This window comes from Lepeophtheirus salmonis, chromosome 3, assembly GCF_016086655.4.
Source record: "Lepeophtheirus salmonis chromosome 3, UVic_Lsal_1.4, whole genome shotgun sequence".
Classification (NCBI taxonomy): domain Eukaryota; kingdom Metazoa; phylum Arthropoda; class Copepoda; order Siphonostomatoida; family Caligidae; genus Lepeophtheirus; species Lepeophtheirus salmonis.
In genome coordinates this window covers 7,147,088-7,173,956 of record NC_052133.2, presented here as the reverse complement: position 1 = coordinate 7,173,956, position 26,869 = coordinate 7,147,088, and the positions used below count along the sequence as shown (strand labels likewise).

The window sequence follows — 26,869 nt, the reverse complement described above, 5'->3', positions numbered from 1 at the left end:
TATAATTATTTTAAAGTAATATTTATATCATAGACTTGGGGTTTCAACCAGATATTATTTGTTTCTTTTGAAATCCAATTTTCTTTATTGAAATAAATTTTGATGAAATATTCATTTTTTAGTGCAAATTTAAATGATTAAAATGGTACACATTCGTTTTGTCGTATTAAATATTTTATTAGATATTATATTACATGCTTGTTACTACCGTTGTACACTTTACTTCTTACATTAAAAAAATATAAAAATAATACATAAATCAAAAGGAAAAACTAAAGATACCAGAGCTGGTACGAATATAAGTATCCGTATTTTAGCTTTTTTTGAGTAAAAATATGTATAACAAGTTTAAAGTTCAGGTATCTTGTCATTTTGAAAGAGCTAAACATCTAAAATGTCGTAATTAGAATAAACTTCAGCTGCTGAAGTTACAATAAGAGACAGAAAATTCCAGTCCTAGGAACCGACATATTCCGAAAGGAGCAAAAGGATAAAACTGCCGTCTTGTTAGTTGTTTTTCTAGCGCTTCAACACTCATTCAATATTTATTCATTTATTTTCTATGTAAATTACATTTATACTCTTTACTTTTGTCCTCATATAAACCTTAGATACAAATTACATTGTATATTGATGAATGGTTTGAAAATGTTACCTGTTTCAATATTTTATAGAGGAAGGAGAATATTAATAACAACAAAAACTATTATGAGTAAAATGTATATATACAGGTTGACCAAAAAGTAATAGGACCACTACAACAGCCAAGAAAGTACACAAGTAGTTATTCCTCGAACATCTTTTTACACCATTACAATTAGAATAAAATTAATTTCCAAATGATGCAAGTTCATTTCTATATGGGCACCATTTGTGTCAACTAAAGCTCTAAGATAATTCAGAACTGATTAACACGATGTATGGATGGTCTCCTCAGATAAGTTGTACCATGCATACACTATGGCTGCCTTCGAGTTGTCGACACTACGATAGGAAGGCACACTAACGTCCCAATCTAGAATTTACTAATTGGAGAAGTCCATTACTTTGATATCTGGAAAGAAGGGGGCCACATGTCCATGCTTCAAAAGTGTTCGAAAGTGGGTTGGCACAACTTTTGCACGGGCTCTGCAGTATTAAGTCTCCCTGTGATATTCCTGGATACAGGGAAGTACTTGGGGCTGTAATAAGCCCAGATAAACACTATATTTACCTTCAAATTATTGGAAATGATGATCAAGGGATTCTTCATTCTCGAGGTTGTGACCCCACCAAGAACATGACGGAGGCCGTCTTCTAGCAAGTGAAAAGTGTTCAGGGGAATTCTTTGATGCTCTGACAAAGTAATCGGTCGTTGTGGCTGTTATAAAACAGCTTTACAGTGAAGATCTTTTAATTAGTTCGAATGATTGAAACGTGGATACCATTATTGAGGAATTTTAGAAGACATTTGTCCGGGTCAGCCTTGCAGCCATTGTGGCCTCACTGAGACACTGCTTATTTTTTAGACGATACGGCTTCATTTTTGTCCTCCCTCACCCACCAACACATAGTTTCTCGATATACACTGGGCTCCATGTTAAAGATGAGCCATCTTTAACATAGAGCCGTACTTTTTACAATTGTTATTTTACCTCGTGACCTCAATCAACTTGGGTGTCCTCATGGACCCTATGCGATTACTAATGGGGCATTCATCCACATTCCCAGTCTACATGTACAACTTTATCTTTAAGTAGACAGATGTTTTGGAACAATTGAGGTCAATCAAGGTCTTGGTAATGGTCCTACATCTCTTCCCTTCCAAATGAAGCAAAATGAAGGGTCCCTTCATGTTCACACCGTTGTCATAAGAGGCTCAAAAATACACTTTAGAAAAAGTTTGATTAACAAGAAACAAAGTTGAAGGTAGCATTAATCATATGTAACAAGCAGAAAAAAAACGTAGTTGTGTTTAAGTAGCAATAATTTTTTTCATAAAACATCCCCTTTATATATATTTATATTACTTAAACTTAACTTTCTTATTCGTTCATTTATTTCGGTAATGAAGTTTTTTTTGTTAAGGCACTCATTTTTTTTTTTTTTTTTAAATGTTCCGGTATGTACAAATAAAATACAACCAAAAATGACCATGGCAAGGCCGGCAATTTGAACAATGTTTGGGAGAATAGCAGCTTAGATGTTATGAGATTTTATCAGATAATCTCGAAGCAGTCGTAAAAGGAAGAAAATAATCAAAATCCCACTTCTTATATATATATAGCAACAACATATGGGATGGAATAACTCCAATGTCGAACCTCAAGTTCACAAAGGACATAAGTCTCTAAACTCCATTGCAAATACTCATTGTGACTAACTCTCTTGCATGATCACACAAGCAGGTTATTACATTATACTAAGTTCTTTTCTTTTCAAGAATTACATAATAATCATTGTAACTATAGAAAATAAAATATATATATACAAACTTCACACCAAAAAAACCGTTCCTACGTTCTATAATATATTTTATTTAAATGTGCCAAAAGAGAAAAAGAAACGTGTTTGCAAATATAACTTAACTAATAAATTAACTAAATTTTTTGAATATTAAAAAGATGTAATATCTAATATACGACTGATATTCAACAAAATCATAGTTTTTACTAAAGAAATGTAAAATTTTTGGACCACTAAGCAATCTCAAAGTGTTCATTATTAAAATGTTTTAAGCTTGGTTATTCGTATTATTTCTCATAAAAATTGGATTTGTACCACCTTTTTTGTACTTTTTCAGAAAATTGGAAATATTTGGCACATTAATGTGGATATCTGTTGTCCATAATCAAAATCTTTTTTATAAGGCAGTTTCTGGACTGAGTAAAAAAGAAAGACAAAAAATAAAATGTTTATAATTGTATAAATGATTAACAGTTGAAAGATTATAAAAATTACTTGAATACAATTTTGTATTATTTCTTAACTATTCCATACATTTTGCTCTTTCAAATATACAATAAAATACGTTCCTGCTAAAAATTAATTGTATGAATATAAGAAATCCAGAAAAAATGAATCCTTATTTGAAAATAATCTTAAGAACATGAGTTTGGGGTTTGAATACCTCATTTTTTGTTATTATTACAGAATACCAATTTAAAATACTTTGATTTTTGATTAAAGTGTCAATAAATATTTATTACTCTATGCTATTTTTTGTAAATCAAAATATTACCAATTAGTTTTGATGAGATTGCCTGTTTTATAATAAATAGCAAATACAATATTATAATTTTGTTGTTACTGTTGTACGAAAAAGTTATTACATTGAAAAAAGAAAAATCAAAAGGAAAAACAAAAGAACAAATTTTAAGCAAAGTAGTTAATTAAACTCACTAAAATTTATTAAAAATTGCTAAATTGACGAATAAAAGCTAAATAAGACATTGTACTGATCAATTAAAAATTATATGTACTCAGATGACAAAGTTTCCAGAGCTTTCTGAAAAGTATTGACAATAAAATATATCATTGATTCAAAAGAATAAGAAATATTTTTGTACATATCGAGTTGAATAAAAAAAGAAATGAAAATCGTGTGTATTTTAGCGATGTTAAAAAAAAAAGGAAATCTAAAATCAACGAGTTAACCCTAACAATTTGAAAAATGTTTTGTAAGGTTGCAACTTAACTGTCTTTATATTTCATTATATCAGCTACAAGAAGTTGTGACAAGGGAGAAGAATGAAATAAAAAAGACTACTGGGCTAGCTGTTATTACATGCTCATTTCTATTATGCAAATTTTGAGAAGTTAAGAGTCATTTTATTACAATTATTCAAGAGAATGTTGTAGGCCTCAGTCTGCTTCCTGATGGACTTTTTCGACAATTCTGCAGGGAGGAGCCCTTAAATTCAAATCCTCTTCTCTTACAATGTGCTAATGGTGGCGAAAAAGACATTAATTTTCTTTTAAATTGGACAGCTAATTACGTGTTCTACAATATTTATCAAAGGAAAATTATAAAAAAAATCGACTCTTAACCTCTGAAAATTTGACTAATAGAGATGATTAAACAATAAAAGTTGGTCCGGTAATGACACACGAGTTTTCAATCAGGTTTTTAATATCATTGATTGTAGAAGAAAAAAGTTCACTATTCAGGAGTGAAATAATAATGACAACACCTGGGGAATAGAAAATTTATTCTCCCTATTACTAATTCCAAAAAAAACCGCTATGGCTTAAAAAGACGCACAATTTACATCACTATGTATAGTATCTTAGTCCATTAATGAAGCGTTAACAACATATTTGTTTTATATTATTTGTCAATTATATCTAAGAGTACCGAAATATCGATATGGTTCTGAAAACCAGTATAAATATATTTGCATCGTTACAAAACAACTTCAAATCTAAAAGAGTTAATGTATTATATTTAATTTGAAAGTAGTTTTTTATTTATTAATACTATTTTTTAGATGTAATGAATTAATTAATATGCAAATATATATTCATTTTATGTAAGGATCACATTCATCGATATAAAACTTTTACCTACTTGGGTAATCAAATTTATACTAAACAAGAAAGATAAATAGTTGAAAAGTTTATTGTTAATCTAAATTTTTCTCATTATACAAATATGATTAAAAGTACTATACATATTAAAATATTATAAATTTACATTATGTCTATAGTTTATAATGATTTATAAATAGACAAGGCATAATATTGTTAACTCTATAAGGGCATAGTTGCCAGTATTGAAAATACTTTGTAATTTTTATTTGGCCCGTTTTTTTTTAGAATTGATCATCTGAAGAAGGAATTTTCTTTTCCTTAATTGTCGTCATTATTATTAGATTCCTGAGTAGTGAACATCCTTTCCCGAATAGATTAAATTATATTCAAACCCTAACTGAACATTCATGTGTACTCATAAAAGATGGAACGTAATCCTGAGGATTTGTTCCGGAGTTATTATTATAAATCCTTGCTGGACTCAGAGTAGAATTGGGCATCAACATCAGAGTTATTTTAGTAAATGTCCTCATTTATATCCTTCTCTCCTCTCTCCCTTGTCACAGCTGATTATAGCTGATCTAATGAAACATCATGAACATTATTATTTCCCTCTTTTCAAACATTCTTTAAATTGTGAGGGTTACCATGCTGAATGTCAGTTTCCTTTTTTTTATACATGCCAATTCTACACTGAATTTCCATAATTGATAACCCCTATTTTAATTGTAATTAATGAAATTACAAATAAAACAATCGAAATAATGTACAATGATACCTAAAGATTTGATGGATCCACATTTTGTAAATATTTGAGTAAATTTGGGGTAGTCGAGTTTTAGAATATAGATTAAGAACTATTATATACTGATTACTGATATCGAACACTAAATAACAAAGGAAATATTCATTTTGTACAAGATGAATTCAAACCAAAAAGGAAGTTTATGTTTGAGCACAGAATCCAAAACGGATCTCAGATTTTTATCAGTTATTTAAATTCTTAAATGTGGATATTGTTCCATATTCTATTGATCTCATTTTTTATGAGGGTGTACTATCAGATAGTTAATATTATCATAATAATTTTTCCAATTTTAATGCCAGTTTCATAACGTAAATGAAGATCAAGCCAATCGAAAAAAGCTGCTCCTATTCGGATTTCATTTTTCTCAAGGGACGACAGGAGGAGAATTTCAACTGAGGAAAACTACCAAACCTCATAATAGAGTAGAGAGGAATCCTGCCTGAGAATGAGATATCAGGATTGAAACAATAAAGCGATCCATTGACGCTGAGTAGAGAATGTTAATATTTCTTAATGGGATCACTTAGAAAATACAAAATGGAACAAAAATCCGTGTAAATAAATATTTTTTAAATAAATCCAATTTTTAAAATTATTCATATAATATTTCTTTTATAATATAACCTATAATATTGTTCATCTCTATGTATTATGAATAAGTTATAAGGGTCTAGAGAAAATTGTCGTTTTTCATCAGTTTTTAGACTAAAATGCTAATATTTTGAGTTTAAAACAAGATACAGAATCAATAAAAACAAGTTTTAATCATAAAAACACTTTTACATAAGGTTTATTAATCCTAACTTTAATTTGGGGATTGTTTAAGACTAAAAATGACTCTGTACGATAATAGTACCAAATTACTATAATCCCATATATTTCAAAATTCAGATGACTGAAAGAAAAACTTAGATCAGTTTTGGATTCTGCGCTCAAATATAAATTCCTATTTTAGGTTGAATTCATTTGTACTAAATTAATATTCCCCTGTGTAGTCCAATCTGTTTACTATTAGAACTAAATTATTAGATATTAAAAGAATTATTGTTAAAATAATATTTAAAAAACTAAACGATGTAACTATTTATGTTGCGTAGATATTCCTTTAAGCATTAATAAAGATAACTAGAGATGCTTTGCTTGATATTTATGATGTGTTTTTTTTTCGCTTTGATGAAGTATTAACTGTTACTATAAGCTTTTAAAGAAATGAAAAATCCGTCGGATTATTTTTCAGATCCGCAAAAGTTCGACTACCCAAAGCCTGTTCAAATTCCATATGTAGTATAATACAAATTTACCAATACCGTGCCCGATTGCTTCAAATCGTCCTATCATTATTAGGCAATACTTAAATAATTTCAAAAATCCTATATAAATAATAAATATCTTATATTACTTTCAACCCGGAGTTTCAAAATTAAATGTGTCTAAAGCCAATTAATTCACTCTTCAGAATTCTAGATTGGGTTTTCTATATTTAGGGGTAAATAAATACCAAGATGGGAAAAAGTCCATTTTGTATCTTATTTCTCGATAAATTTAGTGATTTAAATAAAAAGCTCCGGTCACTTGACTAAAAATATAGATTATTAGTTTATATTTAATATATATATAACAAGCATGAGAAACAAGATAATCTTGTTAAAAAGATTGCATAGAATGTCTAGTTAGCATCGCAAAAACAAAAAACGGACAAATGATTCAAAATCTTAATAACACCAAATAAATTGAGCAAATCGCTGAGTTAGTTTCAGGAAAAGGGATTTGTAAACTTTAATCTGTATACAAACTTCCATCTGGGACAGGAGAAGCACAAGCGAAAAAAAAAGTAAAGCCTGGGATATTGGGACCAAATTTAAAGCAATGTGTTTTGACACTAAAAGTTTAAATACCGGCAAGAATCAAGGAGCTTCTGATTTACTTGAAAAATTAGTAGAGAAAAAACTTCTACCATATACACGATATAATGAAATTATTTATTGGAAACTGTTTTCCATGAGTGTATGAGTACCACATCATCACCAGATATTATTTTGTTCAAATGATGCAAAGAAAATTGTTCATCAATCATCAAAACTAACTATAAACTAAGAACAGCATATGAAGATGTAAACAATCTTTTGGAAGGCATACAAGATAGTACTATTGAATTTGCAAAATATAATCTTAAAAAATATATTTTCTTGAGACGAAAATAGAGAATTATTAATACTATTAATTATATTTCTTAGCTATGCCTTTGAGCGTGGAGTAAGTTCATATGCAATATCCCCATTGCCTTTCAAAAGTGATATATAGTCTCAAGATTGGATATTTACAATAAAATTTAAGTTGACTCCAAGAGAAGCATTAGGGTTAAGTGATATTTGTGTTTTCATTGTAAGAGTATTTATCAAAACTTGGGTAGTTTCATCTCAGTCCTCCAATATTCCTTTAAACTACATCAGTCTAATGAAGTTGGTAATCTAATATTTTTCAAAAAATATACATATTTCCAAATCTGCCTCATGAAATTTTTCCAAATATTTATGTTATTAGTCTAAGAAACTTGTTGGACTCACTTTCTTAGATGAATGAGAAGTTTAAAAACAAAAAAATAAATGCTTATCTCTCTCAAAGTTAAACAAAAGAGAGCAAAAAGGTTAGCTAATGATTTTATGCATAAAATATGAATGACTTTGTCACCAAGAAATCAAAACAATTCTGGAAAATTGGAGTTCCCTAATAGTTTGTTAGAAGCTAACCCAGACTTTGGAATAGTAGAGAGTACTACTTGGATGCATCAAAAAAGTTACTTTGCTCCACGAATTCAATGATTTTGTTAAAAGAGGAGGGGCTTTAATTAGAGATATATTGACAATATCATAGAAAGTACTCGATTTTTTCAGTAAACATGTAAATTTTTAAAACTTTCGGACCGCTGACCTGGCCAGATATTTTTTTTATAATTGTTCAAAGTTTTTCTTAAATGTTTTATGTACAATATGGAATCATTTTTTATTGTAAACCATTTACTTTAAAAATAAATTATTTTATTGTCACTCTAATGTCACATGTGTATTTAATCACAATTACCCAATACTACATACTCTGGATCTATTAGTTTAATTTGTACTTCTAAAAGAATATTAAAACAAAAAGGAAAATCGTCATAGGAATTTACTTTTCATAATAAGCTTTAAATTATTGATAACCCTTTGATGTAATTTGTCCATCCATAGAAAGTGCATTTTTTCTCTTCTAAAAAACTATAAAAACCTAATTAATAATAATTTTTACACAGACAAAAAATAAGGTTTTTCAAGGGGAGGGGGGGGCTGAGGAGAAATTTATCCATCAGTCCTTACAGCGTTGATGATTATATGAATAAAATAATATTTAGTAAGACATAATGTATAAAATTTTAATCTTGTTTATTATATTTACAGAATGACTTTTTATCGACAGTGGACTATTCTTCCGCAGGCTATGGTGAACCACCCATTTTCAAAGATGGAGGAGGTTTTTCCGCCTCCTTTCAAGATATTGGAACCGAAAGTATACGTCGAACACGTAAAGGGATGTCTCTGTTACTCCCTAAGATCGTCATTCCAAAAAGTCCAATGAGTAACCCTGGTTCCAACACTTCGAGTTTAGAGTGAGTACAAAAGAAAAAATACTTTTAATAAAATGGGTCCAATGGATCCAGTTATATTTTAAAGGTTAAACCAAATAACATTGACAGCAAATCAGTACTAAGCAGTCAGGCAAGGGAAACTGAAAAGTGACCGCGTAAACTCGGTTATGTATTTATTATATTATTTTTATCATTCAAAAATTGAAAATAGGGGATAAAGGAATAAAATTATGTATTAAATTTACGTCTGAGCAAAAATAAAATAACATTTATTCCCAAATAGAGAAAAACCAGTTTTACCAAAAATGTGAAAAAAACAATCATTTATGCTTATAAAAATAACTTTTTATGAAGTCGTCTATATAATTTAAAAAAAGTTAGAGTTAAATGCATGGATGCGGAGTACATAAAATACCCGACTCCAACTCCGATTTCAATATTTTGAATGTCACCGACTATGACTTTAACTAAGTCTCCAACACAAAATATTGTAATACAATATTTATAGCCTATTTAAGTTCGATTAAGTCATTTGAGTCTAGATACTATAAATAGAGAATTAGTCTTTAGCTATAGGTAGTTATTAGATAAATTTAGAAAATAACTGTGCCATTTATAAATAAAATATTTGTATTATAAGATATTTAACATAATAAACATCAAATGAATTGAATAAAAAGCTTACATCTATTGCTAATACATTTATAAATTTCTGAAAGTAATTTATGCACTCTTAACTGAGGAACCACACTACAACAAAAACTCATTGCAACGTTACACTTACTCCAAGGACTTTGACTATTCACAGAACTAAGTAATGAACTAGTATGGCTAGTGGACATGCTCTACCCAATATAATCATTTAAGTTCGGGAATTGGGATTCTTTAGACTATAGAGCACGTTTGAAATTTGTGAAGTAAACTTATAACTTAGTTAAGTTTCAAGTTTCATAAATTAATAGTACTTCGTAGTTATTTGTTATAACCATTTACAAAAAAAACTTTACGAACACTCAATGTAAACCTTACATTATAAATAAGTTTTATTAATATAAAATATGATATTTTTTCTAGCCAAAGACGGAGTAGGTACAAATTGACCGACTTTTGATTCTGGCTCCAAACAAGATAATCTGTGAACCTATCATGTAACTATGTTATTTTTTGTTTGACAGCAGGCCGAGGATTGAAGGAGCACACTTATTTTAATGTTCTCAAATTTCTTTAAAGCTGATAGATGTTCAACTCCGCGTAAACCGTGTTGGTAAAAACATTACATTATAAATCGTATTAATCTAAGTACGAATTTAACTCTTGAATTTTTTTTTTTATGTTGGACAAAATGAGCACAACATATCAGAATACGAGAATTTACATTGTTAGTTGTTTTTTGGCGGATAAAAAGATTAGACCTATGTTTGTGTGGTCTGGAATTTTCTGGTATTGAAAAAAAAAAAAAAATAGGAAGGGAAAAAAAAAAAAATAGGGAAAAGTTCATAAAAAAACGTGATAGGGATTTTTTAAATTTCTAAAAAAAAAAATAGTTTTATAAAACTTTAAATGAATTTTTAAAGATATTCAATATGTTTGAGGATTTGTCACGGGGTTATTTTTGCTATTCCTTATTGGATTCAGATAAGAAATTCAAGTCGACATCTGATTAATTTTTGGCAATGTCTTTATAAAATACGATTGGGATTTTTGTGTATTTACTTCAACTCATAGCTGCACCTAATCTTATGTAATGTCTTGATAACTAAGCTGCTCTCCTCCGATTACTATGTATGATTTATTATGGGTTTCATATTTTCTACAGCTCTCTAACATAGCTTCACTTTTTTCTCATTATACAAACTGGGAATTAATATCTAGTGGTTGTACAAAATATTAGCTACCGGTATGCCAAAAATAAAGAAATCGATAATCAACATGGTAATCAAGAACAATTTGAATAATGTTTTGGGGAAGAACATGATGCTTTATCAAACTTACTATTATAATGTATACCTGAGGATAAAAACCCAATTACTTCTTCAAATTTAGTAAAAAGATAATTACTTTGATGCCGATCTTCAATTTTACTCAAAGCCAACCAAGACTTACATTTATAAATCTGCAGTAAAGAGTAAATATTTTAAAGTTATTTAAATCTTTATTGATAAAAATATAAAACTTTCGCCTTCTTTCAAAACTGAACAAGATGTTCCATCTAAATAAGACAATGTAAGGGAATCTTTTTTTCTATAGGTCATTTTGTTATATTACAACTTTTTCAAACTAGCGGTAATAAAAAATTCGAAAAAAATTGAAAAATAAACCTCCCTAATTGAGAAGAATGACTTTTACTGCGAGTTTAAAGAGGACTTATAACTTTTAAACAAATCATCAACGATACTCACGATATTAATAAACGCACACACAAATAGTATTTCTTCAAGAATGAAAGAATTGTTGCAAAAATAGTTGCTTACTTTACACATTTTTAATCATCACTAGACCTTGGATTTTTCACTAATTTTTTTGGCAAAAATGGGCATAAAAAGAGCAACAAATTTCTTTAAAATCAGTACACAAAAAATGAAAATGAAGTAATTTGTATTTAAAGAAAAATACTATTTTATAATAACAAATTTAATTAATTAATTTTGTTAGATATATTTATTGATTAATTTTGCTATTTTAGATTGAGAAATAAAGATTTTAAGAAAGAGGTTCTTCCATTAATTTTTGCCTATAATTAGAATTTAGATTAGTTACTTTTAAAATTATAAAAGATCCTTAATTTGAAGTTGTCCGGATCTCCAGGAGTCTTGTTATATGGAGGTATGTCATCATCTCCAATACTGATGACACCATGAAACAGCATTTTCGCTCCCAGGCTGAACCCCACATTTATGATGGTTATTTCAACCGTAAAACTGGAAAATGAACATTAAAACTTTCAACATTACAGGTTTGGTTTTTAAATAATTTTTTTAGGGTATAACTAGGATTCATTGCCATATTTCAACATAACAGAACTATATAGATGAAAATCAAAGTAAATAACTGATTGATCATTTTAGCATTTGAAAAAGGAACTATTTTCTACTGCATCTTGATTAAATTAATAAAAATTTAAAAACCAACAAAAAATCGATTTAAATAAAAGACCTTACTTGAAAGCCAATATCTTGTTTTATTTTTTCAAACTTGTTTTTTATTATAATTAAAGCTATAGAAAAAATCTTTTATTTCAATCTACAAAAAGTCCTTAAAAAGTTAGATTTTATTGAGTTTGGGTGAATTTAGTTTTTAATATTCATTAAAAAATATAATAAAATAAGCTGGTTAGATTTTGTTGATTATAATCGCTTACAATAATATTCTGGGGAAAAAATTGAATTGCTTATGACTTACTATGTAATAAAGAAGTGGATGAATATTAATAAATTATTTTGAGTATAAAGTTAATATAAACTTGTTTTTATCTCCTTGAATCTAAATTATTAATTATATAGTTAGTTTAAATTGATAAGCAATTCAATTTTTTTCATTTTATTGCATAGTGCTATATGTCCAACCTATTCCATAATTGGAGAGTCAGGTTTTTCAATTTGTCGCAAAAGTATTTTTCCTTTGTCGTAATATTCCGGTGGACCATTTAACAGTCAAGGTTTGTCCAAATTTATTTTTCATCTAATTGGCTGTTGTGATTTAATTGTACCAACAACATATTTTTGCCTCCAAAAATAGATTTTAATATAAGAAGTTTTTTTGTGGTCGATTTTTCCTTGATAAATATCATTAAAAGGTTTTGAGGAAACAAATAGAACCCAAATGGTATATATTTATTTCATATCTGTTTGGAAAAATGAGCAGTCTTTTCCAAAAAGTAAAAGTGAATAATTTTTTGAATGAAGTTTAGTCTTCACCATTTTGCTTTATGATATGCCTAACTAAAATGTACTTTTAAATGTAATATGGTAAATTTATACCCTAAATATACCTTTTTCATGAGTTGTTAAAGTTCAAAAACCACTCTTGTGTGTCTAATGTTCCACAATGACAGAATATAAATGGTCTAATGGATTTATGTAAATTATTTTTTTAATTCTTTTTTATATAGGAATGTGCATAATATAATATACTAAAAAAAACCCCAAGATTTTATGGGATTTTACATTTACAGAAAAGTTGGACTCACAAACTTTAAATAAACAATCCGTACAGTAATATTAATGATGATCATAAGGAAAAAAAGAAATGACTAGCTTTTAGATAAAAAAAGCTAATATTTGTAATTTCTTTTTACTCTTCATTAGTGAATTGGGATATTCTGTACATCAAATTTTATCAAATTGATTCCAGTTTTTTTAAAATAACTTTTATTGCTAGAATTTTTTAGTATACATCTGAAACATCCTTAAAAAAATATAAATTTTTGTTGTTGTAAAAAACCAATTATCCCACTTAACACAATTAGTATGTAATGTACAGAGACATCTCCTAACAAACATAAAAAGGATACCATTATAGCCAAGTTAAAATATACAAAAAAAATGTTAAAATTATCAATTTTAATGTATGACTAATGTGTTTATAATTATATAAATTTTAGTTATAAGACTACAAAAAATTATTTACTCATATAACAAACAAAAGTAGTTATACTATTTGGAAAATTTTATTTACCTAGTAAGATTAATGAATTGTTGGAAGTTAGTCTATCAATGATTTTTTGGTACATAAGAGAAAGTATAATTTTTTATACAATACAAAAAAATGTATTGTATATATTTATTATAGTTTTGTAATATTGTTCAAAAATGCACATTTAATGTATTTAACGTTGATCATTAATCATATAAATGGTATACAAACACGCACAAAAAATGGTGTCTACCAATGTCGGTAGGTTTGGTTATTTTTAGTTTATAATATTTATAACAATTAGTAATTACAAATAACGTTGTGACTCATGCAATATATTATTTAGGAGCCAAATTTAAAAAAGTTGAATTTCGATAAACACTTGTTTTGTCTTACAGGTCAAAATTACTCCTTTTCAGCCTGAATGTAAGAAAAAAACATCTTACTGACATTATTCAAAATTGAAATTTCTTGACTATTCCTAAATAGACCTGAACATTAAAAAAATAAAAAATATTTTATCATTTCATTTTTGCCGAAAGTGACTTCTATATTAAAAAATTGTCTTACGAGTCATTTTAACACAGTTATTCTAAGTGATATTTTATGATATCAATAATTTTAACACCAATAAAAGAGTTGAAATGGCCATGCCACACAAAAAAAATTGCAAGAGGGTTGTAAAAATGGTCGTAGCAGTTTTTTTACAGTATTAAAAAAAAAAATAGAGATGGGCAATTAGGACTCAAGGAGCCAGCAGGATACAGGTATCGAAAATGACTTCAAGAAAGACCTGTGTCATCTTCTAAAATTATATAAATTAAAAAAATTTATACTGAAAGAAAAAGTTGAAACTCTTACATTGATTCAAATGTAATTTAAATATTTTCAACATTTAATCAAAACAATTTAAACAAAATTTTTATAATTAAGTTATTCAGGATTCTGATATTTAGTTTCTCTTATTGCATATTAAGAAACAATACAGACGAACTGATAAAATATGGCATCAACACATGTGCATCATAAGTTTAATAAATAACATTAAAGGTTTCTAAGTATTCTTCGAACAAAGTTATAAAATTACTGCTTATTTGTCCTTGTTAAAGTGAACAGACAATTAGGTTAGAATAATTTAACAATTAAAATTTTTTCTTATTGAATTTTTCACATCAAGGGAATAACATTAATATGAATATCTATTAATTGCACGTAGAAATCCACATTGGAAAAATATAGCAAAAAACGCGTTTTCTATAATTTTCAGAGTCGAGTTAATATCACTTAGAATTATTCTATCTTTTTGAATTTTTTTTTAAATCTACGTGAAACAGAAAAAAACAATACTTTTTTTTTTGATTTTCCAAAAAATGAATAACTATGACCCACCCTGTGGAGAGGATATGGAAGTCGTTGAACCTGAAGTAGTTGAAACGATTACGATTGAGTCAAAACTTTTGGGCCACTCAAAGTTGGTTTAATTCACGAACGAATCTCTCATTTTATGATAGAATATTTATGGGTCCAGGGAAGTCACAGCGGTTTTGAAAAAAACTATGTTGTCATTAGGCTGCTATGAGTGCTCAATTTTGCACCACGTTTTACTGTTCCTCGTGCCTGATGAACCTATTAATTACAATTGTCGTTATAATAGTTTAGATGAAGTTATTGAATCAAGTGAGATTACCTCTGTAAGAGAAATAGTATGGTGAGATGTAAAACCAGATGGGGCTCATTTTCTGACACTCAAAAGTATCCAAATGAAGACTCATCCTCAGAGATAAAATTCTGACCCTTTACTCCCTCAATGATTGGACTGGAGGCAATCCCAAATAAAAATATTAAAAAATCGGTGATGATAATTACATGTTATGGAAGATACTTCTAAACTTTTATTCAACGTAGTATAACTTCGAGAAGATTTGTCGACAAATAGTTATGGAAAATGGTTGTTTATGCTATTAATGCTTTTTTATTTTTTTATTACACCCACGACATAATATAAACATAGATATAAAATAATATTTATTTTTATCGGTCGGAACAATTTTAAACCCAACGAAACCTCAAATAGTTGTAAAAATTATTATACTTTTCGTTACATTTTCTTTATTAATTTATTCCATTGATATTGGATTACAATAAATGACGATTATGAAGAGAAAAAAAAATTATGATAATATAGAAGATAGCTCTCCAAGAAATAATTTTACTTTTACTTTTTTGTAGGCAAACATATCCTAAGTTATGTATATATATATAGATGATAAATCTTCTCTCCTCTGAAATGAAAGATTAATAGTAATAGCTTGTGTACAAAAATGATGTTATAGCTGATGATCCAAGAATTACTTTAGTCTCTAGAGTGCTACCTGGCCAAACCTTAGTTGCACATGATTAATATGACTACATAGTTATTTCTTAGATCAAAAATATGTAGATGATATATATTACATCAAGGAAGCCCTATATACAGTGAACACTATATACACGATCCAATTCATTGGATTAACATCTATACAATTTCATTTATACGACTACATTATTATTTTTTAAACGTTTATTGAATTTATTCATTGTGTACTATTTACGAGTACACAATGGATGAAATAGTTTAAAAATGATACAAATGTATGTGACGTAGTTATTAGAATCGTTTAACTGTTTTTCATGTGATTTAATACTCATTATTTTTGCTGTTTCTTTTTTACGCAGTTCAGTCTCCGTATTACAAAAAGTGTGTTCCCTGAATTAGTTTTGTTGGTGTGTCCGACTAAAGTCCAGAACCCACTGACTCTAAAAAAAATAATGCGTTATTAGCGGTAATTATAAAAACACAGAACACTTAAAATTTATTATATCTTCTTAAAGTATAAAAAGACATACTGAAATGTGACGCTACGGGGTGTTCCAAAATTAATGAAGGTTTTGTGATTTAAATTTATTCATTTTTCGATGCGTTAAAGCATACAAAATTAGTTACAACTCAAAGCAAACTCGAGCTCTTTAGCTTACGTAAAAGTCGAGAAAATATAAATGGAACGTGATCAACAAATTTCAATTCATGCACTTCAAGTAGTTGGGCGTCTTCGGCATCCCATGATCTACACCGTCGGTAAGTTCGAAACGTTGCAGAGGAAGAAGGACTTGGACAAAAATGCCAAAATTAAAGAATCTCCTCAAATCCAGGAGGGCCCATACAAAAGATCTCGGACTTTTACACCATACTGTCCAAAGAGCTATCAAAAAAGTGAGAGAAAAGAACCTTGTGAAGTTAGAGAGACCACTTTTGACAACTCCAAAGGGAAAAATCCATTTCCTCTGTTGCATGACTCTATTTGGATCTTTTTTTGACACTTTTGGTTCCCCTACAGCTCAGATGCTAACTCCCTTTACTATACGTTTTGGTTGCATGTCGAGGCCCTCAAAGGCAAGGCCAGCACTGGCACGCCATGACAGGTGACTAAATCCACAGCGGATCCACAGTACTTCTGCTGCCGCCTAGAAGCCATCATTACCGCTAGCGCGGGTACATTAATGATTAGATACCTTATACACAAATCTATTTGGAGTAGTAATTTTGTGAAAATTCTGATGTTAATTAATAAATTATATCTTGCTGAATGGGATCGCTTCATTCAAAATTTGTTTTCCAGGATTCCACTCAAAAACAATTTTTGTCAAATGAGACACTCCAGTAGTTTGTATTCATTTTGAATATCAGCAAAACTAATTGTAATTAAGATCTGCTGTATGCGTGATTATTTTAAGTTAATAAAAGCAATAATTAAATTTGTAAATATATAAATATACCGTAACCAATATCAATAAAAAAATTATTTGCTGAGTTTTCTTTTTTTTTCTACATAATTTGTGAATTCATATTGATGCTGAGTTAATCTAAAATCTCATCTCCTTTAAATGTTGTCCTCCCATCTTAAATAATTTATTATGTAATGTATGTGGAGCATCTTATTCCTATCATGGCAAAAGAGGGGTACCTCCCTTATATTCCCGTGGCAAATAATAATTGACATGGGGAAAAAGAAATTAAATATTCACTATGGAGAGAGATTCAAAGCATACCCAAAGAGACGAAGAAAATTTATTGGCTCGAGGTAATAAGGACGGCCCTGCTGCATGAGAGTGAGCTTCTCCAAATAAAAATACCTGGAAATGTGGAGACATTTCTTGGATTGAAAAAGGTAGAAGATGTTGTAAAAACTCAGACTACTCACACCCTGATAATTATGAGACAAAATCAACTTGGAAAATTCACACTCATAACAATTACGATGCAAGGGAGTCCACATAACATTCCCCAATAGAAAGACGAGAATCAACTTGGCAAAGGACGATTTCAGAGATAAGTTTGCTAGTGTAACATTTGTCAATATCTCAAGACAATTTGGGATCTAGTCCTTAATCCAAAGGGAATGTATCTGAAAAATCAGCTATCATTGAGGTCCTCTTTACTGGGATACATTTTACTGACGCTCAGGCGCTCTGTGTGGATTGCAATAAAGTAAAAGCAACCTCTCACATTTTCCAAGACTGTGTGACTCTGAGTGGCATCATAAAGAATGGTGGTAAGGTTGTAAGAGATAAAAAAGATAGAACCCCTGATATATAGGCTCCAGACTCTTATCTCTGCGGCACACTTCGGTGTCTGCCCTTTACAAGAATATCAGAGTTGGCTCTCGACAAATTTAAATTAAGGGGAATATAAACCGAATTTTAATTCATTTAATGCAACGAGATGGTGGTAATAGGGATTGTTCAATGTTCCTTATTATTGATTTCCTTTAAATTATATAGTATTTCTAGTTATTATTGCACTCGCTAATCTGTCTCACTGGAGTCACAAATGCAATCAGTTTTGTTTTTTTGTTATTTATTCGTTGTTGTGATCCTTTTTTTTCTTCTTAATAATTGATCAGTTTTAGATGGGGGGAGGAATAAAACATAAGTAGGGTAGCTAGGTAGGAAAATGAAAACAAGAAAATACATATATGAAATCACCATTTAGATAACTTATATTTTCTTAATTTTATACATCTTTAGAAGTTTCCATGTAAAAATTAATTAATTTGTAAAAATGTCTGTTTTAATAATTTAATTTCTGTGTATTTGATTATTTGTATACACTTATTTACTTATTTTGTGAAAATGTCAATGTGCACCTATTTTCGTTTATAAAAAAAACTATTATTTTTTCAAATTTGTCAAAATGACTAGTCTGTTGTGCAAAATATTAGTAAAAAAATAAAAAAATTAAATTTAAAATAACAATAGTTTGAAAGACGAAAAATAAACCGAGAATTTGATGTTCAGGGCTTAGAAGAAGTCCTTATCAGACTCAAGGTAGAATATAATTTTCACATTGAATTGAATTCCTACTTATGTCATTGAGAGTTACAGAGTAGGATTTGTGATGGTTCCTTCATTTCATAACTGATTTCAGCTAATTTAATTTAATGTCATGACAGTTAAGCCGCTCTTCTCCCAAACATTATTTCAACTATCAGCTCGTTAATTTTCGGTTTTACAAATTCAGGCAGATCATACATTATATTTTCAACTATGGTATTAACAAGTAGTACGTGTGTTCGTGAAAGACAAAGAGTAACAAGGCAGGGCTTGCTAGGATGTTACAGTTAGTGATGAGAATCCAGTGTCAAATGGGCATGTTAAAAAAAAAGAAACTGTATATCAACATCATAACCCTAACAATTTGAAGAATCTTATGGAGGAAAGAAAGAACAATGCTTATGAGATTTCATTAGATGAGCTACAATCAGCTGTGATAAGAAAGGAAGGAGAAAAGGATTTAAGAAAACACATTTCCTAGAATTACTCTGATGTCCATCCCTAATTCTACTCTGAGTCTAACAAGTACTTACAATTATAACTCCAACACAAATGCTTACGGTTGCACTCCGTTTTTATTGAGCACACATGAATGTTCAATCAGTTTTTGAATATAACTGAATCTATTTTTGATGAATGCTCACTACTCCGGGATTATTTAATAAGGACGACTGCTAAGGAAAACAAAATGCATTCTTTATATTACCAATTCCGAAAATAATGGACCAGCTAAAAATACTCTGGATTTTCATCACTGGTTATAGATGTTTGTCTTTTGTAGACTTGGAGTAGAATTGATAATCGACCATTGAGTAATAGCTGCTTATATCATTGCTAGAAATGAAATTATATTATTGTGTATACATATTTCCTCACATACCGGTTTCCAACTAATCTAACACAACGTCATGATTGCTATGCTGTTTTTTCCCAAACGCCCTTCTTAATTTTAGGATTTCCATCTTAATTCTCGGTTTCTGTTTTTTGTACATATCGATAGAAAAATTGTACTCAACATTCATTTAAAATATTTTCAAAAACGGACAAATTTTTGTGTTTCATATTTTTACTTCACTGTGTATGTAAATTCTAACTATATTGCATATTTACTGATATCTAATTTTTGATGTATGCTAAATAATTAGTTTTTGTTTTATCAACCGATTCCAAAATTGAAAATTGATGATGCAATTTATATTTTTTAAGTGTTATTATTATTTATTCAATCAAACGATGAATATGAAAAATGAGATGAAAAGGAATTGAGAGATATTTTATTCTGTATAGTACATAACTCGTATTAGAATAGTTTATTATTTGAAACAAAAACTATATTATCTACAGTAAGAGTTCTTAATATTTTACCTGCAGTATCCAATTACAGAATATGGATAAAACCATTTCTTCAAAGCTATATTTTTCTCAGAAATATAATGATCTACTTTAGTAAAATTCAATTAATTAAATGTTAATTTTAGTCACAATAAATAAATATTGTACAACAGTATCACAAAAAACCAAAAGAAAAATAAACATTTTTTAATGCAAAACCTCATAATAAATTAATGATTTATTTTTAAATTCACAATTTATTTATCAAACATTGCCTGTTTTTTTTTACATTAATGTTAAAGATTTTACTTCAATAATATTTGTTTGTTTCATCATTAAGGAAAATATACAATAGATTCAATATCATTTTAAGTATAATCTCTTGCCATTGGTATTAAAATCTGGAAAATCATTTCGATCAAAAAAATAAATGAAACAAAATAATGATAAATTGATCTGAAATATTTTGTAGGGATAAATATTGCAAAAATTGGTCATTTTTTGTTTTATAGTACTTAATCATTTTAGAATTTGATGTACAAGAATGTAATTATCCAATTTTTGATGTTTTTTTTTTTAAGTAATGTATGTTTTATATATATATATATTTTATAATTTGAGAAATTCAATGTTTTCAAATGTTTTTTTCTTTTTAAAAATTAAGTAAATATCTGTATAATAGATCTTATAAATTGTGATAAGAATTGATAGAGTTATAAAAAAATATGATATAAAGCACATGCCAGATTTGGTCTCGTTGGCAATATGAAAAATGTTCCTGATTTTCAAAAGTAAATATGTATAAATATGATTTAACTCTTGAAGAGATAACATTTAAATACAAGATAATCATTAGTCTGTGGGATCATGAGAGACGGAATTAAATACAGAGGACTCGGTGGAAAGAGTTAAGTAGTGATGAAAATTGCATGTATTTTGGGCTTGTTAAAAAAAACCGAAATTCAAAATGGTAATCCTGACAAATTGAAGAATGTTTTAATGAAGTATAACCTAGCTATCATAACATTTCATTAGATCAGCTATAATCAGCTGTAATAAGGGAGGAGAGAGAGAAATAAATACATAAATATATTCGGAAGAATTACTCCAATGTCATCCTCAATTCTACTATGAGTACACACAGGTCTTATAATCATAACTTCGCTACAAATTCTAAAAGTTACTTTTTATTTTTATGAGCACGCATCAATTTTGAATTAGGTTTTGAATATAATTGAATGAATTAGAAAATAAAGTTCACTACTCCGGAGTTAAATTATAATGTAAAAACTGATGAAAAGAAAAAGTACCAATTCAAAAATAAAATAAAAAAGCAAGCCACAAAATATACTTATTTTCATCAATTGCAATAAACTAAAGCTATCGTAGGACTAAGAGTAAAATATTATTTGATATAGGTAAATTATTTAGTTGTGTATATTTTTGGTCGTTAGGTATTATTTGAAATATTTTTTTTTACCATCAAATTTACTGTGTAAACATGCGTTGGTAAATTGGGATATAATATTTATAGGAATTTCATGTCAAAACAACCAAGGGCTTACACTAAGTATCTCAGATTTTCTTAAGTTTTAGATATGGTTTACCCCTTATTGTGAATCTCACATGTCTAAATTTGAAGTTATTAACATGAGACATTCCCGAGTTATTGATGTTTTTGTTAAGGCTCTATTTTCAAAAAAATGAATTGGTTCACATAAGGATCCAAAAACTAATTTACGTAATATTTGGAGAAGTACTCGTAGAAAAAAAAAATTGCAGTGTGTGATCATTTTTTGTTGTAGAATTCAAAAACCACAATAGAACATAAATAACTGGAGGCATTACCTATTATTGATTCAGTGACCGCACCCTCCTCTGCAGTCCATATCTCAAAACCCCTACTTTTTTTTTTTTACAAATTTTTTTTTATATCCTCAAAACTAACTATATAGAAAGATTGGTGTGTGAGAAATGTCTATTCAATGCAAAAGTAACAATTTTAGATTGGATTAAAATTTACTCAAAATTTTCACTTAAATAGATAAAATTATAGTAATTTATGCAGATTTAAAAAAAAAAATTATCCTTCTAAATTTGTTTCAAGTTATATATTTAAGGAATATACTTTATTTGTAACAATTGATAAAAGTTGTTTGTCATAACACCAAAGTCACAAACATGAAGACTTTGAACAAAATAAATCATATTTTTCAACAATTATCCTTCTTGGAGAAGGAATAGCTACGTCAAAATCCATTTATATCTGGAACGTCGATGACTTTTAATATACAGTCAAATAGTATCAAGCATACATCGTCACGGTGTGCCAGATGACATTTTTTGAATGAACTTTTCGGGTGTAAGAGCTTGACATCAATGTCCATGTCTTCGTTCTTTTTCTTTAAAATCAAACAGAACCAACGGCACCAAGTGTCAATAGTGATCTCCTCGTCCAAGTAGAATGAAACTTTAAAATCGCGAATACATGCATACTTTTCTTAATCACTTTAGGGGTTTGCCCCAATTTTATCAACACTTAGTAGAATGAACTGATAGTAAGATCTGATTCCATGAATAGCATCACAATTCCGTAGTAATGATCTGTATGCAGAGTTTCCCAATCTTCCATTTCAATCTTAAGTACAAACTTTAACACAATACTGAGAATTTTATAACTTCAATAACAATCTAACTTAGTAAACTTAGTAACTTAGTAAAGGTTGTAAAGCATTTTCTATTTTATTATTGCCCTCAGTAAACAAATGCAAGAACTGCAAACCAGTTAATCTCGCTTTCAAAATGAGATCGATAACTTTAGAAACAAAGTGTACATCATTAGACTTAATTAATGTACTTTGTCTCTATAATACGTGGAATTGAAAAAAATAAATAAATGATATGTGTCAATTCAAATAGGGCACAGATTTCATCTTGGAGTCCTGTATATGCAATTTTTTATTTGTCTCAGAAAGCCTTGTTATTGATTTATTCGTATATTTAGCAATTTGTAATCGAAGTTTACTGAATTAATTTAATGATTTCTGATAAGTCATGTTTGCTATTATTTTTATTACTTGAATTATTTTTCTTTCAGTGTTAGGACTTGGAGGTAAAATACTAGCTACATATTTAAACTGTTGTAATATTGATTTTGTATAATACCTACTACCTTATCAAAAACGGATACGTACTATATTGATTCCCGAAATTCGAATAAAGTATTGTAGATGTAATATACTTTTTATGTATTATAAGAATTTAATGTTTTAACCATTAAAAACAAACAAACTCTAACTTTATGAAACCCCAAATTCATGTTGCTAAGATTATTTTGAAATTGTGATTTATTTTCAATGTCTTATATTGAAAAACGTATTTTTAGCATTTTAATTCAAGTTAATGAAAGAAAAATGGATTTATAAAATGAAGCAAAATTTAAATAACTTAATTAATCGTACAACAAGTTTATCATGTAATTACATATATTTAATTTTTGTTCTTTTATTTTTACCCAGTTCACTGACCGCGTTATAGAAAATAATTTTCAGTAAAGAAGGCCTAATACAAAGAAGTCGTCCTTAAAGTGAAATTTAATATCATCAATCTTTTCCAAAATATATATAATAACAATTTATTCACTGGAGTATATAGTAAATACAACATTTTTTTTTTTTTTTTTTTTTACCATATTAAAATGTATTTTCCCTTAGTATTTTTTTAATATTATGAATTCTACACCTATCGATTTCCACAAGTCCTGAAAGTTGTATCTTAGGAAGGCCGGGATCTTAGCGGTGTGATGACACGGAGCTCTATCTTTGGAGGGGAAAAAAATGTCCCTACATGGAGGACCATGCCGCATTAGAGAAGCTTCAAAATTTGTCCCCTTTGTTGCTCCATTTTACTCGTTGTCATTTGTATTGTTTTGAATTAAGTCGAAAGTTCACATAAGGAATCTTAATTCGCAAAATTTATCTTTCAACGAGTTTGAAGACAATCGAAAACTAAATTTCGGACTTATTAATGTTTAAATTATGTGTACCACTAAAAGCTGAACTCTGTAATAGTCCCGTATTTTTTGATATAGCAATCATTCATTCTTTTTTTCTGTCTAAGCTAGGACTGATTAATCGGTGCTAGAACTGTTGTATTGGAGAAAAAGATTGGATCTAATAATTAAAACCTAGAAGGTTGGAGAGAAAAGACGGGTTAGAAAGGCAGTCCCAGTTACTGATCGGCATAATTTCTTACTTAATAAATTTTTATCAAACAAGCCATGTTTCATACAAAATAAGACGTATCCATTTTCATAATCATCATTGGGGTGAATAAATCATAATAAGAATGCACAAAAATAATTATCTGATAATTAATTGACGAATTACTTAATCACTTGGAAACTAATGAAATGCTATCCACGAAATATTGGATATCGGATATATAAGATAAATTACAAAATAACATAAAGGGTGGCGCAAGAATATGAATCACAAAAGATATAACAACGCTATTTTATCTTTGTAGAGAATAAATCCTACAGTGGAGTCTTGAGTACAGCAAAAAAATACAATTCACAAAAATAGTATTCCTCTCGAAAGAAGATAAACAGGGTTTGTGTTACATGCGTCGGTTTATGATATATTGGAAGATAATGAACTAGATACAGGGCAGAAAAGAAAAAAATGATTTTTTTCAGACAAATTATATCTTTTATAATAAACTGGTATATTAAAAAAATATTATTTCTTTCAAAAATGTTTCCAAACTGGTCATCTATTTATCTACAATTCAGTCAAGATTAACTGAAACTGAGGTAGTAATCATTTTAGATAAAGAAATATAAAAAAAACAATGAGATGTTGTTTGGATCCTTTTAAATCATGACTTAATCAACAGTTGCCTTCATCGACTCTACACATCCATAACTTTTTGTATATGACTTTACCTGAATATGCGTCCAAAAAATCATAAAGAAGATCTATAGGGTGGCCAATTTGATTTCTTCTAGTAATTAATATATGTTTATGCAATGATAATAATTAGGTGATTTTGGCCGTGTGTGCAGGAGTTTCATTCTGCTTAAGATTATATTGCCGCCATCAAGGAAGTTGTTTACCACAGTATTTTTGACTAAGTGTTAGAAATTCCAAAATCTTTGGCTTGAATGTGAATAAACTAGTTTGTGTTCCTAGGAATACTTGTTTCTAAATAACAGCGGCATGTAGCTGTAATAAAGTTTTCCAAACATTCTATACCAGGGGGTTTCAACCTTTTGCGATTCAAGGGATACTCGTGATTGTCAATAAATTTCTGGAACACTCCTTTCGAAATAAATGAGTTAAAACCTAACGTGTTTATCCAAAACATAATAATACACTAACCTGTTGTTATATATTGTGCAACACTTACTGTATTGACAAAAATACAAATTCTGCTCACCCTCAATGATGGATCTTGGAAATAATAAGATCAAGTCCTGGTGGGATGGATGAGAGACTAACACTCAGAGTAGAATTCAAAATTGTATTCAGTATTATTTTTGCCTGTGATTCTGTGGCAGTCACAGTGGAAACCCCTGACTCACATAAACAGGTAGTGGTGAAAGGCCACATAAATTTAAAATAAAAAGCACCTTACAGGTTGAAACTAAGAAAAGTCGCTATATCTTCCATCATAATATACTTGTCATTTATGATTATGCCCATTATAAAATCCGTGTCCGGCCGTGTCTCAGCCTCCTTGAACATGTTATGGTTTAAAGCAGCTGTATAGGTTTATAGATTTTACATGTTCATTCTAAAAAATTTAATTAAAAACTGATCACAGCCTCCATGGTACACTAGATGGATCTGAGTGGGAAAACATGGTGCCACGTTAGACTGGTTAAAAACCCTTGTACTTGACCATACAGGGTTCACATGCTACCTTTGACATGAAAATAATTTATCCAAAATACAATTTTCTCCCAACCAGTTATCAGATAAAAAACTAAAACCAGATTCTGAAAGCTTGATGGATTTTGATTTATTTTATTTAATAAAATCCCCTCCATCCTTAGTGACAGTCTCTATACGAAGCAGAAAGCGTGAGCAGGTATTGATCCCTTTATCTTTGGCAAATCCTGGAATTCCTTCTTGAACCGACTGATAAGTTCGTCATTGTTGCTGCAAGGGGTTCGGTTGGACTGCCCATCATCCATCAGATTAAGATCCAGCAAATTTGGAGGCCAAAAGTCTGTTATTTTTCTTTGTTTTTAGGTGTCCCAGTGAGCCCAGTCCTGATGCAATCCATCCCATTGGCAACCGTGTAAATCCAAGACTTCATTTTGCGCTATAGCACGTCGTGGTAGACATCACTATTAACGATGCCATGAGGGAACACATGAGGAGACATGACGTTAACTTTGGGTTTAACTACCCCCAAACACATTGATCTTGCCTAAAAATACAATATAGAGTCCTCAAATTCCCTCCCTATCTTACCATAGAACGTCTCAATGTGTCCCAGAGTTCGATCAATTGTTATGTGTCACTCCGTACTTTTTCCAAATATTTGGGGCAACAAATTTGTCAGACCCTACAGTTGGCATTACA

At 29.1% G+C, this 26,869-nt stretch overlaps 1 protein-coding gene and 1 long non-coding RNA gene across 4 annotated transcripts in view; one reads left to right on the top strand and one right to left on the bottom strand.

Moving 5' to 3' along the window:
* LOC121114280 (3',5'-cyclic-AMP phosphodiesterase 4C) overlaps positions 1-26,869 on the top strand; it is a 531,705-nt gene that overhangs the window by 131,657 nt on the left and 373,179 nt on the right. For both annotated transcript variants that reach the window (XR_011779171.1, XM_071886949.1), the window contains exon 2: positions 8,752-8,960. Coding sequence is in view for 1 of the 2 variants with exons in the window: in XM_071886949.1 (XP_071743050.1) it covers positions 8,752-8,960 (209 nt within the window). In the remaining variant the exon portion in view is untranslated. The remainder of the gene's footprint in view (positions 1-8,751; positions 8,961-26,869) is intronic.
* Positions 8,701-15,586, bottom strand: LOC121114279 (uncharacterized). Of its 2 annotated transcripts, XR_005863238.2 has the most exons (4): positions 15,259-15,566; positions 14,961-15,197; positions 11,697-11,857; positions 8,701-8,947 (listed from the first exon to the last, which is right to left on the bottom strand). It is a non-coding gene; the product is annotated as an uncharacterized lncRNA (long non-coding RNA). The 2 variants fall into 2 exon arrangements; XR_005863237.2 differs by lacking the exons at positions 8,701-8,947; positions 11,697-11,857 and having other exon boundaries at positions 13,680-15,197; positions 15,259-15,586.